The sequence below is a fragment of the Eulemur rufifrons genome, chromosome 1 (genome assembly GCF_041146395.1).
Source record: "Eulemur rufifrons isolate Redbay chromosome 1, OSU_ERuf_1, whole genome shotgun sequence".
Taxonomy (NCBI): Eukaryota; Metazoa; Chordata; class Mammalia; order Primates; family Lemuridae; genus Eulemur; species Eulemur rufifrons.
The window spans coordinates 93,389,521-93,407,145 of NC_090983.1; the positions used below are offsets into that span (position 1 = coordinate 93,389,521).

Sequence of the window (17,625 nt, forward strand, 5' to 3'; positions counted from 1 at the left end):
CCACGAATTCATAAATTCCTTGACATGAAGACATGATGGGCTATATTCTCAAAACCTAGGACAATGTCCAGCACATAACAGATAAACACATACTGGTTCCATGAGGACAGGAACCACAGCCTGTTTTCTTCATTGTGTTGTCAGTACCTAAAATAGTGCCTGGTACATGGCATGTGCTCAAAAAAATTCTTGAATGAATAAATATAACTTAATCCCTTCAACTGGCAATTGAAAACACTGAGGCCCCAAGAAGGTAATTGGCCAGCCCAAGATGTCAAGAGCTAGGACTAGAACCCAGGTCTCCAAGTCCCATTCTGCAGCACTGAGAAGGGGGGGAACTAAAGTTTTCTTCTAGATATTTTATAGTTTCAGCTTGTACATTTAGGTCTTGGCCAACTTTATTTTTGCACATGGCAGCTGGTAAGAGCTGAGGCTCATTAATTTGCACATGGCTACCAAATTGTCCCAACACCTTTTATGGAAAGATTACCCTTTCCCATTGAGATACATATCTGTACACCGATACCACACACATTGTATTGATTGCTGTAGCTTTACAGTGATGAGTCACGAAACCAGATGGTGTAATTCCTTCAACTTTTTTTCTTTTTTGTGAGTAGTTTTGACTATTGTAGGTCTTTTGCTTTTTCTTATAAATTTTAGAATAAGCTTGATATCTAAAAGAAAAAAAAAGCCCACTGGGATTAAAATCTATACAACATTTTCAGGAGACATGGCTCTTAACATGTTGAGTTTTCTGATCCATGAACGCAGTATAGCTCTCCATTTATTCAGGCCTTTTTAAATTTCTCTCAGTGACGTTTAGAGTTTTCAGTGTAAAAGTCTTACACCGCTACAAAATATATCCTAAGTACTTCATGTTTTTTGATACTGTTATAATTTTTTCCAGTTTCCAACTGTATATTGCCAGTAACTAGAACTACTAGTGATTTCTGCATACTAATCTTGTATCCCCTACAACCTTGCTAAGCTCAGCTTATTACGTCTGGTAGAGTTCTTATAGACTTTGTAGGATATTCTACAATCATATTGACTATAAATAATGCCAGTTTTACTTCTTCCTTTCTGTTTTGTTGTTGTTGTTGTTGTTGCTGTTGTTGTTGTTGTTGAGACAGAGTCTCGCTCTATTGCCCAGGGCTAGAGTGCCGTGGTGTCAGCCTAGCTCACAGCAACCTCAAACTCCTGGGCTCAAGCGATCCTCCTGCCTCAGCCTCCCTAGTAGCTGGGACTACAGGCATGTGCCACCATGCCCAGCTTATTTTTTCTATGTATATTTTTAGTTGTCCAGATAATTTCTTTCTATTTTTAGTAGAGATGGGATCTCACTCTTGCTCAGGCTGGTCTCGAACTCCTGACCTTGAGCGATCCTCCCACCTCAGCCTCCCAGAGTGCTAGGATTACAGGTGTGAGCCACTGCGCCCGGCCTACTTCTTCCTTTCTAATAGGGATGCCATTTGTTCATGTTTCTTGCCTAAACAAACTGGCTAGAACTGCAGTGTAATGCTGAAATGACAATGAGCAGAGGCCCCTGCCTGGTTCTAATCTGAGGAGGAAAACACTGTCTTTCATCATAAGTATGATATCAGCTGTCAGTTTTTCATAGATATCCTTAATTAGGTGGAGGAAGGTCCTAGTTTGCCAAGAGTTTTTAGCAGGAATGGGTTTTTGGATTCTGTCTTCATCTGTTAAAATAATGATATGGCTTTCTTTTCTTAATCTATTAATACAATGAATTACATTCATTGACTTCTTTTAATGGAAATAGGCATGCATTCCTAGGATAAACGCCACATGGTCATGATGTATCATCCTTTTTAAATATTGTTGGATTTGATTTGCTAAAGTTTGGTTAAGAATTTTTATATCTCTATTCCTGGCCGGGCGCGGTGGCTCATGCCTGTAATCCTAACACTCTGGGAGGCCGAGGCGGGTGGATTGCTCAAGGTCAGGAGTTCGAGACCAGCCTGAGCAAGAGCGAGACCCCGTCTCTACTAAAAAAAATTATAAAGAAATTATCTGGCCAACTAAAATATATATAGAAAAAAAAATTAGCCGGGCATGGTGGCGCATACCTGTAGTCCCAGCTACTCCGGAGGCTGATGCGGTAGGATCGCTTAAGCCCAGGAGTTTGAGGTTGCTGTGAGCTAGGCTGATGCCATGGCACTCATTCTAGCCCAGGCAACAAAGCAAGACTCTGTCTCAAAAAAAAAAAAAAAAGAGGTCAAAACAGGCTCCCCAAGTAACACCTCCCACCAGGAGCAGCCCCCCAACTGTGGTAGGACACTGAACAACACGTTAGCAGCTCCCCCTAGTGACAGAGGAAGCAAGCATAGAAGCGCACACATCCAGGCTGTCAGGCAGCAGTGGTAAACTGCCTTGCCCCTACAGCATCCACTGGAACAGAGCCTGAACACAGCGTGTTACTTTCCAAACAAAAACTGAAAAGTGGGAAGCAATGACTGATCCAGAAGGGAAGGGCTCAGCGAAAGAACTCTGGAAGTATGAAGAATCAAACAGAAAACACCCCCCCCAAAGAGGAACACCAGCTCTCTAGCAATGGACATCAACCAAACTCAGAACCCTAAAATGACAGAAGAATTTCAAATATGGATCGTAAGAAAACTCAATATGTGCAAGAAAAAATGGATAACCAACACAAAGAAACCACACACACACAAAAAAAATCCAGGCCTTGGGAGAAAAATTCAAAGAAATCAAAATATTAAAGAAAAATGAAACCAAACTCCTGGAAATGAAGAATTTATTCAGGGAACAACAAAACACATTGGAAAGCCTCAAGAGCAGGGTAGATCAAACAGAAGAAAGAATCTCAGAGATTGAAGAAAACACCTTCCAATTAAATAAGTCAGTCACAGAGAGAGAGCTAAGAAATAAGAGAAAACAGCAAAGCCTGCAAGAAATGTGAGATTATGTGAAGAAGCCTAACGTGAGAGTTATGGGCATTCCCGAGGGTGAAGAAAATAATACGCAAGGGTTGGATAAGCTATTTGAGGATATAATTGAGGAAAATTTCCCAGGCCTTGCTAAAAATCTAGATATACAGGTACAAGAAGCCCAAAAGACCCCTGGGAGATTCATTGCAAATAGGAAGACACCACGTCACGCAGTCATCAGACTGACCAAAATATCCACTAAAGAGGCCCTTCTATGAGCTGTAAGGCGAAAGAAACAAGTAACATACAAAGGAAAGCCCATCCGAATCACGCCAGATTTCTCAACTGAAACCTTACAAGCAAGAAGAGACTGGGCCCCATTCTCACTCTTCTGAAACAGAATAATGCCCAGCCTAGAATCTTGTACCCAGCAAAGCTAAGTTTTGTATATGAAGGAGAAATTAAGACATTCTCAGATAAACAAAGACTGAGGGAATTCACCAAGACAACACCAGCCCTCCAAGAAGTACTCAAAACAGAGTTGCACATGGACTGGCACAAGAAACACTCATGAATGTAAAACCACTCAAAAGCTAAATATCAAAGGCCAGATACCACAATGGCTCAAGAGAGAAAACATAGCAATGAAGTTCAGGATGAACAGAAATCTGCCCCACCTATCAGTTCTCTCAATAAATGAGAATGGCTTGAACTCCCCACTCAAGAGACATAGTCTGGCCCAATGGATAAAAAAATACAAGCCAAATATCAGCTATCTCCAGGAAACCCATCTAACCTGCAAGGATGCATTTAGGCTGAAAATAAAGGGGGGAAATCAGTATTTCAAGAAAACGGAAGCCAAAAGAAGGCTGGCATGGCAGTTTTGATTTCAGTTAACTTAGTTTTTAAATCAACAAAAGTAATGAAAGACAAAGATGGTCACTATATAATGGTGAAGGGTACAGTTCAACAAGAAGACATAACTATACTAAACATCTATGCACCCAACTTAGGTGCACCCAGATTCATAAAGCAAACTCTACTTGATCTAAACCAAATGATAAATAGCAACACCATCATAGCTGGAGACTTCAGCACCCCGCTGACAGCACAGGACAGATCCTCCAAACAGAAAATAAACAAAGAAATAATGGACTTAAACAGAACACTAGAACAAATGGGCCTGACTGACAGGACATTCTATCCAAAATCCACTGAATATACTCTCTTCTCATCAGCTCATGGGACATTCTCTAAGACTGAGCATACCCTAGGATACAAAGCATGTCTTAAAAAATTAAAAAAAAAAGAAATTATACCATGCATCTTCTCAGATCACAGTTGAATAAAAGTAGAAATCAACCCTAACAGAAATTCTCATTTCTACTCAAAGTCATGGAAGCTAAACAACCTTCTCCTGAATGATTATTTTTATAAACAAGGAAATCAAGATGGAAATCAAAAGATTCTTTGAACTAAATGACAAAGGAGACACAAGTTATCCAAATCTGTGGGACACAGCTAAAGCAGTCCTGAGAGGAAAGTTTATCTCCATATTTTGTGTTTTAAAATTATAGAGTTAAGTATTTAAGTGAAATACTCTGCAGTATATATTGTAGAATAAATAAGAAAGCATTGCCTCAACAATGTGTTAAAGGAATAGTCCCTATGTGGTAAGGTGATAATATGCTATGAGTGTGCTACTGCAAAATTACCCTGTTCCTTTAAAAAAAAGAAGGGTATCAGGAAGTGTTTCTTTACAGTAAAATGCCACATAACAAATGTGGAGAGGATTATGGAGCTAGGAAAGTCACGATTTTGCAACCACCGATGATTCAGGTTAAGGATTATCAGTAAATGTTAAAGCCATTAGGAATAAAATATGCAAATAGTCTCAATGTTTATCACTCCATAGACTACTTATAAATAAGAAAGATACTTCCATACAAAAGAAATCTGGTGGATGATATTTTTAACCAAATTATTTAAATCTGTATCACCAATAATGGGACAAACTGACATTAAGTGATTCCTGATGTGACGCAACAAGGAGGAATCAACCTCATCGGGGTCAACAAACTATTTTTTGGAAAGGCCAGCTAGTCAATATTTTAGGCTTTGTGGGCCAGTCTCTGTCTCTATAACAGTCTCTGTCACAACTCTGCAACTCTGCCATTGAAGCAAAAAAGCAAACATATTATATATAAACAAACGGGCAAGGCTGTGTTTCAAGAAAACTTTATGCACAAAACAGGTGGCAGGTCAGATTGGTCTGCAGGCTGTTATGTGTTGGCCCCTGACCATGTAGTAATCTTGCCAAAAATGTTCAACCTGATTCTAATCATGAGAAAACAATCCAGACAAATCCAGATTATGCAACATTCTATGAAACACTACCCTAGATTTTTCTTTAAAAACCAATATAATGAAAGACAAAAGAAAGTGGGGGACTGTTTCCAGATTAAGGAAGATTACAAAGACACAACTTGTCTCAAAAAGACATAGAGGGACCTTCAATGCATGTTTCTAAGCAAAAAAAGCCAGTCTGAAGAGGCTACATACTGTATGATTTCAATGATATGATACTCTGGAAAAGATACAGAGGCAGGAAAAGACTCAGTGGTTGGCAGGGGTGCAGGGCAGGGAGGGGAACCACAGGGGGGTTTTAGGGCAGTGAAACTGTTCTGTATGACACTGTAATGGTGGCAACATGACATCATACATGTGTCAAAAGCCCATAAAACTTGACAGCACAAAGAGTGAACTTTAGTGTATATAGTTTAAAAAAATTATTTAAGAAGTCAGGAGATCCTAGGAAAGAATGCAGATGGTGACAGGAGTAACTGTACTACAAGGGTATGAAACCACCTACTAAAGAGGGTAGAAGAAAAGGTGCTGATCTGAATAACTCTGGCAATGAGCAGATTTTTGTAAGACTAAGGCAAAAGAAACAGCACCTAGGCACATACTCTAATTGATACCAAGTTACTTCTCATGGGGATACATTGTTATACCTAAATAATGGAACCAAATAAACAGTTGGCAGATGGTGGGAGCCAGGTTTCTCACTGTTGGTGTGGGAATTTACGGGTAAGCAAGGAGAGGAAGCTAGAATGATCCATGTGGTAATGGATTAGTTAGAAACATCAGTAAGCACTCATATTTAACATATAGATACAGATGGTTACATATAAAAATATTTGTAGATATGCACAAGTTAGTTATAAATATACTTGTAGTTATAATTCTTAGTTAGCTACAAATACGTTTCTTTGCTCTGTCAGCTGAGAGGGCCTAAAAGAAATGACACTCCAGTAGCAATGAGTACATCTAGGACCCAGGTCTTGGTTTCTACTACCATTTTCCAATAAAAAGGAACCAGAACTCCTTGGACAAAGGGCTGATTCTAGGCATGGGACAGAAAATATACAAGATGAGTCTGAAGCATCCTGCAGTACCAGAAAGTAAGTATTCAACACACACACACACACACACACACACACACACACAGAATCCTATAGGACCAGAAAGAAAGTACTTGATACACATACATGTGCGTGCACACACACAGAGATGGCAAATGCCAAAGGAGCACAGGAGCCAACTGAAAGAGTTCTCAATGGCCAAAGCTAGAATAATTGGAGCAAGAAAATAAATAAAATCTCCCATGCAAAAAAATTCCAAATGAATTCTATACATACTCCACCCTAAGAGAAGGAAAGCATAACTCTCTAGTCCTTAACTGTGGACTGCACACATGACTTCTTTCCAAAAAGTACAGTACGGAAAGGGAGGGAAAGAAGAATAACTTTACAGTGGAGAAAACTGATACTACTTCAGCCACATGATCAAGGTCAACATCAAGAATCATAAATCACGTGGAAAGTACATACCCCTGATATGATGTGATAAAAGTGACACTTTACCTCTGTGATCTTCCTCTCCAAAACCCATAACCCTAGTCTGATCACGAGAAAAACATCAGACCGAACTGGAGAGTTGGACAGAACTTCCACAGCTCCCTTTTGTTTCATGGGTGGGATGATTTTACATTCAGAAGCCAGGTCTGAAGTATTAATCAGTACTGAAATGCTTCCAAATCAAAGAATTAAAATAATCTCATATATCTAAACTGGTTTCTGTGCTATTCTTAATATACCTTCTAATCACATATAGAAGGTAATATGGTGCCTCTGTGACCAGAATATCTAGGATTCATTCCCCATATGTCAACAATAGGTTTATTATATTTATATATAAATATACACGTATATATTTATTACATTTATATATGACTTTAGATTTTGATGTTATGATGCTCTAGGACAATGATTCTCAACGGAGAATGAATCAAATTTAACCAAAGCTTCTTGGCTAAGGGAAAATACAGACAATTATGGTAGGTAACTAGGTTAAGCCATGGATGGGAGAAAAATAGTGACTATGATAAGAAAAGAACACTTAGAAAGGCAATAAGGCATCTAAAATAACCCCAAGAAATCATTCTTCACCATGACCATTTCTGTCTCTGTGCAAAATTCAACAGCATGATGTGAAACCATCCTTCCAACACTCAGCATTCAAAACGCTAAAGCAAGATGAACTAAAGTCAAAGGCTCTTTTGGCACTGAGTGAATCTATTTATTTCAGAGATCCTACTCGCAAGTGAGGCAGCAGAGAAGAATAAAGAGACAATTTAGTGCTTAAGAGTACATGTTTTATACTTAAACTGCCTGCGGTGATTTGCAGCTTTGCTTTTTATCAGCCATGTAGTTTCAGGAAAGCTTCTTAACCTCTCTGTTCCTTAGTGTCTCCACCTGTAATATGCAGATAGTAACAGTTCCTACTTTAGAGGGATGCTGTGAGGATGAAATGAGATAATCCAGGTAAAACTCTTAGCTAGCGTAACTTAGCATAGTAATGTTAGCTATCGTTATCATGTATCTCAAAACTTCCTCACTATCAAACTATGTGGTCTTTGTTATGTACGCAATTCATAAAAGGTAAACATGTGGCCACCAACCTTTCAGAGTTCCACAGTACCTCAAATCAGATGGCAAAGATAGGCTTGGGCACAACTCAAAGAAGTCTGTACCCCAAAAGTTCACCCTTTCAATCAGTGGAACACATTTCCCTACATGCACAATTGAAACAAGCAGTGGCTATGTTATTACTAATGCAGGGGAAAGATGTGAGTAAGCAGGTTTGGGCATGTCACTGTGACCAGTGTCACTGCACCCCTGGGGAAGGCCTTCGTACCTGCGAAGAAAAGAACACAGTGATCCTGGAGAGAAGATGTCTTCCCCTGCCATCGTAGCAGCTTGAAAATTACATCTCATTCTCAAGGACTTCAAGAAGAACCTATTCTGCATAGTACCAAGAACATCACAGCACTTGCTGTTTCAACACTAAAAAACACTAACCCATAATACACACAAAGATTTTAAAATAAAAATGTAGGGTTTTTTCTACTTCAAACCCTGAGTATGTTTTAGATGATGGCCTTTCAAAAGCAGAACACTCTCCAATTGACATTGTGGGATACCAGGACATGCCACCCCAAAGATTGATACCCCAAAACATGCCTCTTTGGCATAAGCATTGTTTTGAGCTAAAAGCAATTAAGAAACAGCAGATACAGGAAAGCTCCTGGCCTTCCCTCTATTTGCCTAAAAGCTGGACATAGATTTGCAAAGACAAAAGGTTTCCTGTCTCCCTCTCTGCCAGGGAGAGCAAAGGTTAACCACTGAAGACAACTTTAGACCTTTTCCATTGGGAGATGGCACTTTAACCAGCTCTGCTACCTGGCCTCTGTCTGCCATTTACTTGCTATCCCACAAGTTGCCACCGTTAGAGATTCAAAGTCCTTTTCCTTTGTCTTGTCACTTCTCTAAAACTGTACTGCTCTTGTTGAAGACGCTCTATAATCTGGGGGAGTGAGGAGAATGAGGGAGAGGGGGAGGGAGAGGAATAAAGTGTTAAGTTAACATTTGAGGAATCTGTGTGATGAGCATCCAGGAATTCATGTCCTGTTCTTGTCACTTTTCTGTAAGTCTGAAATTATGTCAAAGTAAACAAATTAACTTGGATATAAAGTGATACATTTGTCAAAACCCATGGAACTATGCACTGAGATCTATACCTTGCACTATATATAAATTACATTTCCATTAAAAATAACAAAAGCTTATTTTAGATATTCGATCAAATTTTAATGACTGGAACACTTCAATAATTAAAAATAGATGTGAGAAACCCATCGTAACAGGACATAACAGAATGAAGACTGACTTCATGCCTACTTTTAGTTGGAAATGATAAATGAGCACCATTGGTCTGGTCACTGTCCTGTGACCATAGTGACCAGCAGCTCTCACGACTTCCTGGCTGCACAGGCTTCTGCTACCCTCCTGCCACCCCAGCCCACGCATCCGTTGCATGCTTAGCTGGGTAACGCCATTAGCTACAGCACACTGCCCTGTCAATCAATCTCCAAATACGTAAGCCCATCACAAACAAATCTAGATATTAATTTTTTAATTAAAAAAGCAGGAGCAGCAGCAGCCAAACATGATGGTAACAATCCCCGATGAGGGCACATACTACTGAACAAGAAGCCTTGGGGGAGGCACTTCTGCAGATGCCAAGGCCCAGAGCAGGAGCCAGCTTAGCACCTGGCTCAGAACCTAGATTAATCTTTCAAAGTGCTGTGGCATTTTTAAAGGGTTATTATTAATGTTACAGCCAACTATTTTTTCAAAATACTAATAAAACAAAATGGCTATCACATCTCATACCTTGCTTTAAAAATGCTATAAATTCCTTTACAGTTTGGTCCAAGTTAACTCCATGATACACTACAGGTTTGAAATTGCGATGTTCAAAGGAACGAATGAGGCGAACGGTGATGGTCACTTCTTCAGGAGCCATGTGAAGAAATTCCTGTGGCAAGAGACGTGAGAACCGTCTAAATGAAATCAACTCACGGTTATCTGCGAGCACCTAGCCTGCATTCCCAGGACCGGCTCCCCGGCAACCAGCCCACCTCCTCCATGCCATATGGTTCTGACAGTCCCAAGCAGAAGCCACGTTCCAGGGCACCCAGGAGGGTCTCAAGGCTATGCACAACCATCCACTGTGACCCTGGACAGCTTTGTCACAGTCACAGACATTGTGATTGTCAGAAAACTGACGGGGCGCAGATGAACAGAAGCAACATAGTGGGGCGTCTGCACAGGGAGACGCAGGACAGCCAAACACGGTGCACAGCAGACACGTGACTGCTCTGGGTTGTCTGTGCCAGTGGGCTCCTCCATTGGCCCCGAGATATTAGAGTCAACTATCAACATTTCAATCTCACAAATGCTGCCAGATATGGGGGCTGATTTAATTGCATGCCATGGTGTTACTCATCTTTGACATTACTTAAATTGAGTATGTATGTTTCATTCTAAAACTAAGTACTAGTCTCATGTGCCAGGTGTTAATGTTATTTCATTTAACTCTCTCATCAAACCATGAGGTATTAAGCCTTCATTTTAAAGATGAGATTTACTCAGAGAGGGATTGCATCAATTGCTCAAGGTCATAAAGCTGGTAAATAATGGTGCCAGGATGCAAGAATCAATTTAATTCCAAAGTCCAGGCTTTATAAAACACTATTGGAAAATCATCCCAAATTATTTCCTCAAAAAAAAAAAGTGTGAAAAATTACCAGATTTTTTTTCTATGTTTAAAAAATATTATTTACTTTGAATTGTTTTAAGCAACAGTTAAAAAGAACCTACCACACTACCCTGTTAAATCTTAACATTCTGGCTGGGCACGGTGGCTCATGCCTGTAATCCTAGCACTTGGGGAGGCCGAGGCAGGAGGATTGCTTAAGGTCAGGAGTTGGAGACCAGCCTGAGCAAGAGCAGGAGCCTGTCTCTACAAAAAATAGAAAAATTAGTTGGGTATGGTGGTGCATGCCTATAGTCCCAGCTACTTGGGAGGCTGAGGCAGGGGAATCGCCCAAATCCAGGAGTGTGAGGTTGCAGTGAGCCATGATGACACCACTGCACTCTATCCTGGGCAACAGAGTGAGACCCTGTCTCAGAAAAAAAGAAAAAAAATTAAGATTCTGATGCATCTGCATCAATTCTTAGAAAGAAAACACAACTAAAGCCCCCATGTAGCCTCCCCAATTCCTTTAGCATTTCCTGCCCTGGGAAGGCAGAGTAGTGTCTTGCAAATCATTCCAATACATGATTTTATACTCTTATTTCCTATCATTTGAGACTACAGAAAATAGATTATTGTGCAAAACAATAACAACACTATCTGTTATATGCCAATAGCGCTTACATGCCAGACACTATTCTAAGCACTTCACATGCAATATTTCATTGACTATCCCCTCGCCCCCAATCACCTTGAGAGGTTGGTATGATTATCCTATTTTACAGAAAAAGTTAACACAAATGTGAAGTAAGGTGCCCACAGGTACACAGTTACATAAATGGCATATTGTACGCAGCTTCGGTAACTTTCTCAGGATAATTGTTCATTTATCTATATTGAAAGATGTAACTCTAACTCTTTCATATTCACTTTCCAAAGTACCAAAACACAACCCATTTGTTTTAAAGATGCGAGTAGGGTATAGTTCTATCTAGTAGTAGCTACTTCATGCTACTTTCAACTTTGCATGTAGCTTTCAACCATAATATACAATAAGAGTAAGTACCTGGGGAAAATACCTACAATAATAATAAATGTAAGAAAAAATGTACAACCTCACTAGTAATCAGAGAAAATCAAAATAAAAATGAGACATATCATTCATAGAACTGAAAATTTTAAAAGTCTGACAATATCTATTGTTGGCAAGTGTGTAGAACAATGAGAACCTAATCAGTGAAGGTGGTCACCCAAAGGGGTACTACTTTTGGAGATAATTAGGCAATATTTAGTAAAACTGAACATACAAATACCTTTCAATCCAACAATTTCATTCATAGGTAGATGCCCTAGGGAATCTCAGACATATGCACAAGGAGAACTGTAAAAAACATTAATAGCAGCATAGTTTGTTAACTGCAAAAACTGAAAACAACTAACTGCCCATCCCCAGGACAATGTAAATGATAGCTACTCACACAGCAGAATATTACAAACAATAGAAATGAATAGACTAGAACTACATACAGCAACATGGGTGAATCTCAAAAATATTGCGTAAAAAATGTTGCAAAAGAATCAGAGTATACAGTACTACCATTTATATAAGGTTTATAACATAGTTTTTATTATGTTTACAAGGAGACAATTATTTGTTATATCCGAGGCAGAAGAAGAATTTTGCACTTGGGGAGAGATACAGTGGGCCTTCAATTATATTAGTAACATTTTAATGTCTTAAGCAGATGTTGGGCATATAGGTAGTATATGTCTTTATGCCTCTTAGATATCAGAACTATTTCATAACATACACAAACAAGCCACATTAATTTGGCCTGGAAAGTCTCTCTGAACGTTAGATTGCTTATACAACTATTTTACCCTAAGTATGAGAGAATATACAGCACATTATATATAAAAACACAAGGTCCAATTGTTTTAGTGCATAAAAATAATTTGTAATTATAATCAGCATACTGTTTATAATTAAATGAGTGGTTCAAAAGGACCTGAAAATAGATTTTCCTCCTAAAATAAGGTAAGAATTCAACCTACAATCTTGTTTAGTGGTTAATGAGCTTAACAAATCTTTTTTTTTGAGGCAGAGTCCCGCTCTGTCACCCTGGCTACAATGCTGTGGGGTCAGCCTAGCTCACAGCAACCTCAAACTCCTGGGCTCAAGGGATCCTTCTGCCTCAGCCTCCCAAGTAGCTGGGATTACAGGCATGCGCCACCATGCCCGGCTAATTTTTTCTATGTATTTTTAGTTGTCCAGATAATTTCTTTCTATTTTTTAGTAGAGACGGGGTCTCACTCTTGCTCAGGCTGGTCTCGAACTCCTGAGCTCAATCGATCCTCCCACCTCGGCCTCCCAGAGTGCTAGGATTACAGGCGTGAACCACCATGCCAGGCCTTAACAAATCTTTTGATAATTCCAATATTAGTTAATATACTATTTCTTAGTAAATATGGTTTACAATGCTCCCCAGAAATCTATTCTTAGAATCTATGAAATAATAGCAGTTCAGCAAAATCTATAGAATTAAAACGTAAAACATATTAAAGTATTTAATATAAAATAAACAGCTCTTAAAAAAGAGGTATCATAAACACCTCTTGTATTTTAGAGCAGTGTTAACAGGTTTGCTAAAGCTATGACCACTTCTCCCTCCTTTCACTTACCCTCCCCCCAAAAAACAATAAAAATCCCCTCCAAAATACACCCACGTGCATACACCTATACCCACACACACCAGGAAGCCCTATAATGCAGCCCACGGCCCCAAAGACCTTAGAGCTGGATAGATTTAACTTAAATATCAACTCTGTCTCTTAGCTGCAACTGTCTCATATGTAAAGTAAGGAGAATTCTTTAAAACGTTGTTCTTTGAATTAAGAAATTAACATATGTTAAATAATTAAGACAGTTTCTGGCATATAGGGCATCTTAATAAACAGCAGCTACTTTTATCATTATTGCTCTACTTAGGCTAGAATAGGTTTAGGTATAAAACAGTTCACATAAGCAGGAGGTAAAGATAAATTCCCAGGTGTGATGAAATGAAGGCCGGGCAGGCTGGCACCTGTATGTTTTATGAAACTGTTTTATAATTGTAGGTTTGGTTTTTTTCACTTAATAAAAAGCTGCTCAAATGCTGTACTTAAATAGTTGAAGTTTTCGATTTAAAACTCCAAATTTGTGTTCATATCTAATTTTAGTCAACAATGTATTGTCATCTTTCTCAGAAATTTGTTGTAATTTATACTCACTAACTGACAATAGCTACTACCAGAAGGACCATTATCTAACTTGCCTTAAGGATGGTGGGTCATACAACTTATTAGCTTAGGGAGGGTGATACGAGGCAGTTTAGGAAATAACGTTACAGATTTAAAAATATGACATTTTTCCCCAAAAGGTTTGACCTACTTAAAAAAAAAAAAAATCTGATCAAGTTTAAAAGGCATTCCTCAAATGAAGAGACCAAGACACCAACAACAATAAAGTTAGGGATAAATTAATAAAAAAATATTCAAGGACATAAAAGATTTAAATAAATGAAATGACAGACCATATTCTTAACTACAAAAGTTCAAAGTTGAAAAGTAGTCAATTCTATCTAAATTGATCTATACATTGAGTAAAATCCCAGCAAAACATAGAAGGGCTGTTTGGGAAACTTGGCACAAATATTTCTAAAATCCGTCTGAAAGAATTTGTGAGCTTTGTCAGTAAAGTTACAAAAGAAGGAAAAAGAGACCATTGGCACTAATTATTAAAACATGTTATAAAGCAACAGTCATACATGAATAAGTTCCTATGATTTTCATAATTTTATAAAATCCAATAACAAACATTTTCATGCAAAATCAAGCCACAGTAATGTAAACTGTGATACTGGTGCAGGAACAGATGGACAAATCAGTGGAACATAATAGAAAACTCTGAAATAAGATTACAGAAAATTTAGTATAAGATAAAAATGGTATTTTAAATTAGTGGGGAAATGATTGTTTATTTAGTAAATAGCATTGAGAAAATTGGTCAGTTGGGGAAAAGTATTGCTGGATTCTTATCTCCTTTTATAAAAATAACCTATCCATGGAACAAATATTTAAATTTAACTATAAAATCAGAGAGACAGCACAAAAATAGGTACATATTTTTATAATTATAAAGTAAGTAAGGCTCTAAGCCAATAGAAAAGAGCAACCATCAAGAAAAAGGTTAATAACATAAAAAATATAATAACATAAAAACATCAGATAAAATCAATATCCTAATAGAGACTGTGGGTAAAGGTACTTAGCAGGCAAATGGCTAAATTTCTTTTAAAAGTCAATAATGTGGCCGGGCGTGGTGGCTCATGCCTGTAATCCGAGCACCCTAGGAGGCCGAGGCGGGTGGATCGCTCGCGGTCAGGAGTTCGAGACCAGCCTGAGCAAGAGCGAGACCCTGTCTCTACTAAAAAAAATTAGAAAGAAATTATCTGGCCAACTAAAATATATATAGAAAAAAAAAAAACTTAGCCGGGCATGGTGGCGCATGCCTGTAGTCCCAGCTACTCGGGAGGCTGAGGCAGAAGGATTGCTTGAGCCCAGGAATTTGAGGTTGCCATGAGCTAGGCTGACGCCACACAGCACTCTAGTCCAGGCAACAGAGCAAGACTCTGTCTCAAAAAAAAATAAAAGTCAATAATGTGAAAAGATCAACTTTACTTTTCACTAAAGAACTGAAATAGAAATACCAAGAGATATCAATTTTGCGATCAGATTGGCAAAAATAAAAAACTGGCCAGACCGGTGTTGGCAAGGATACGAACAAATAAACATTTGTATATATAATTGGCAAGAACAAAAAATGGCCTTTCCGGACATAAGCAGGCAACCTGTAACGCAATTTCAAATATGTATTTACCAAAATGTTGACAGTGGCTATCTCTGAGTGGTAGAAATCCAAGACACTGTTACTTGTTTTATATACTTGTTAATATTTCCTGATATTTTAGTAGTGATCATATGTTTTAAATTAAGCTATTTCTTGGTATACTTACATTTGCACTTTTCTGATGTATGTATTATGCATCAACAAAAAGTTATTTTAAAAATTCAGCTATTTCCATTTATTCTTAAGAAAGAAGAGATGACTGAACAAAGCAAACAACAGAGAACTTACAGAATACTGGAAAGGACAGGGAGAGTTAGAAACTTAGTTATACTCCTGGTAAGTACTGAGGGATACCAAATAAATCCACACAGCAGTCAGAGGCACCAGACGCAGGTCACACGCCCAGAAAAGTCTGAACTTGTCCAAGATGGCACAAGCGGCCTTCCACACACAGCCCCTCCCTGCCTCTGACAGTGTATGTCACCACCACAATCTGCCTTTCACATATCCCTCCAGCCGCAATGACAGCAATGACAGCTCCCATGCCTACTACGCTGCTGCCAAGCCTCTGCCACACATTTCCACCCCCGGCATCTCTCCAAACCCACTCTGCACCTCACCCTCTTTGCCTTCCCATGTACGTCTCCTTCAAGACTCAGCCCAGCGACCATCTTCTGCAGGACACCTTTGGGGTCAGCTCCTCTCCTCCCCCAGGCTGAGCTGCAGGCCCCTCTGTCTGCCACCACACCTGATCATTTCCTATTGACATCTGTTTACGGGGCCTGGCCTGCAAGCTCCTTGAAGGAAGAACGCTGTATGGTTTAATTTCTGCAGTCCCAGCAACTCATGTAGAATGAGGCACATCAGTGGCCCCATAAATGTCTGTAGAACTGATGAGCAGCGAAAGGGCTGAGGACAACCTGCATTCTTCTGCCGTTTCCTAAGGACACACAGACACAGCAATCCTGCACACTGACACACAGCCCAGGAAAATGTTTCAGACCAGGAAAAAAACCTTATTGCTTCAGAATATGAATTTAAAAAAAAAATCAAAATATTTAATATCTATAAAACATAAATTTCAATAGCAGCTCAATTCCATTCATAATTATATATAAGTTAGATTTAATGTGGGATATAGATATATTCTAACACATTTTATATGACCCAGGTGGGACTTTGAAAAGTAAGAGTGCCTAGGGCTTAGGAAGATCTTTAAACCTCTCCGCCTGTAATACCTGTTCTGGCTAGTATCTTACCTGGTTTGAGACAATGAGGAAAAACCCATATGCAAAGCAAAACTCTTATGATCAAAGAAACAAATAAACAAAGCAAACACAAAATTCATGTAGGAACTGCCTAGCATGGAGCTCCCAGCTCACGGGCCAGTAAACACTGCATCGGAGCAGCCCAGGACCCTGTCCTCGGAGACCAGAATTCCCTGGTCCTATACAGGGCTGCTTTTTTGGCCCAAGTTCCGGTACCATGAGGAGGGAAACGTGCCTTGGGAGTTTTGAGCCCCTACAGCTGAGATGGGCCTTCAACCTGCAGTCTCCAGCCTGTGATGGAAGCTCAGCAACCAGGGAGAGCCAGGAGGAGCTGCAAGAGGGCTCCCTAACCTGCCCATCACTCTCCTCCACAAGCTCCTCCTCTCCCCACAGCAGGGTTCCCACTGAAGAGCTATGAACCAGCAGGGGCAGGCTCTGAGGTGAAAAACTAGGCACAGCACATAAAAGGGGCGAGAGCTCAAAAAATAATGTAACTACAGATGATTCTGGTTATTTGTGGCAGTTGCGGTTTATAAAGCTGGCTGCAAACACTGAATTAGCAAATCCTGAACCATTGCTCCTAGGGGAAATACAGAGTCAGAATCCCGTGAGGCTCTTGTCACATTTTCATCCATCAACACATAACCTTTTCTATGCGTGTTTCTGTTTAAAGATGCCTTATCTAACATAAAATATATTATTGATTAACATTCAGTTCACAGCCCACAGCACTGTAAGTCATGCCTGAACAAAGCTTATCTAATACATATTTTTTCCATAAGACACATACATAAGACATACATAGTGTGCGTAGGAACTCTAGACGTGCTTCTGTACTGCACTTGGAGGCCATTTTAAATAGCAGAATCACCAAAAACAAAAACGAGAAAAG

At 39.3% G+C, this 17,625-nt stretch overlaps 1 protein-coding gene across 3 annotated transcripts in view; it reads right to left on the reverse strand.

The window, feature by feature from the left end:
• The window catches only part of C1H2orf76 (chromosome 1 C2orf76 homolog), a 61,213-nt gene that overhangs the window by 21,176 nt on the left and 22,412 nt on the right, over nt 1-17,625 (reverse strand). For all 3 annotated transcript variants that reach the window (XM_069473568.1, XM_069473560.1, XM_069473552.1), the window contains exon 2: nt 9,713-9,857. In XM_069473568.1, coding sequence (XP_069329669.1) covers nt 9,713-9,845 — 133 coding nt within the window. In that variant the 5' untranslated portion in view covers nt 9,846-9,857. The remainder of the gene's footprint in view (nt 1-9,712; nt 9,858-17,625) is intronic.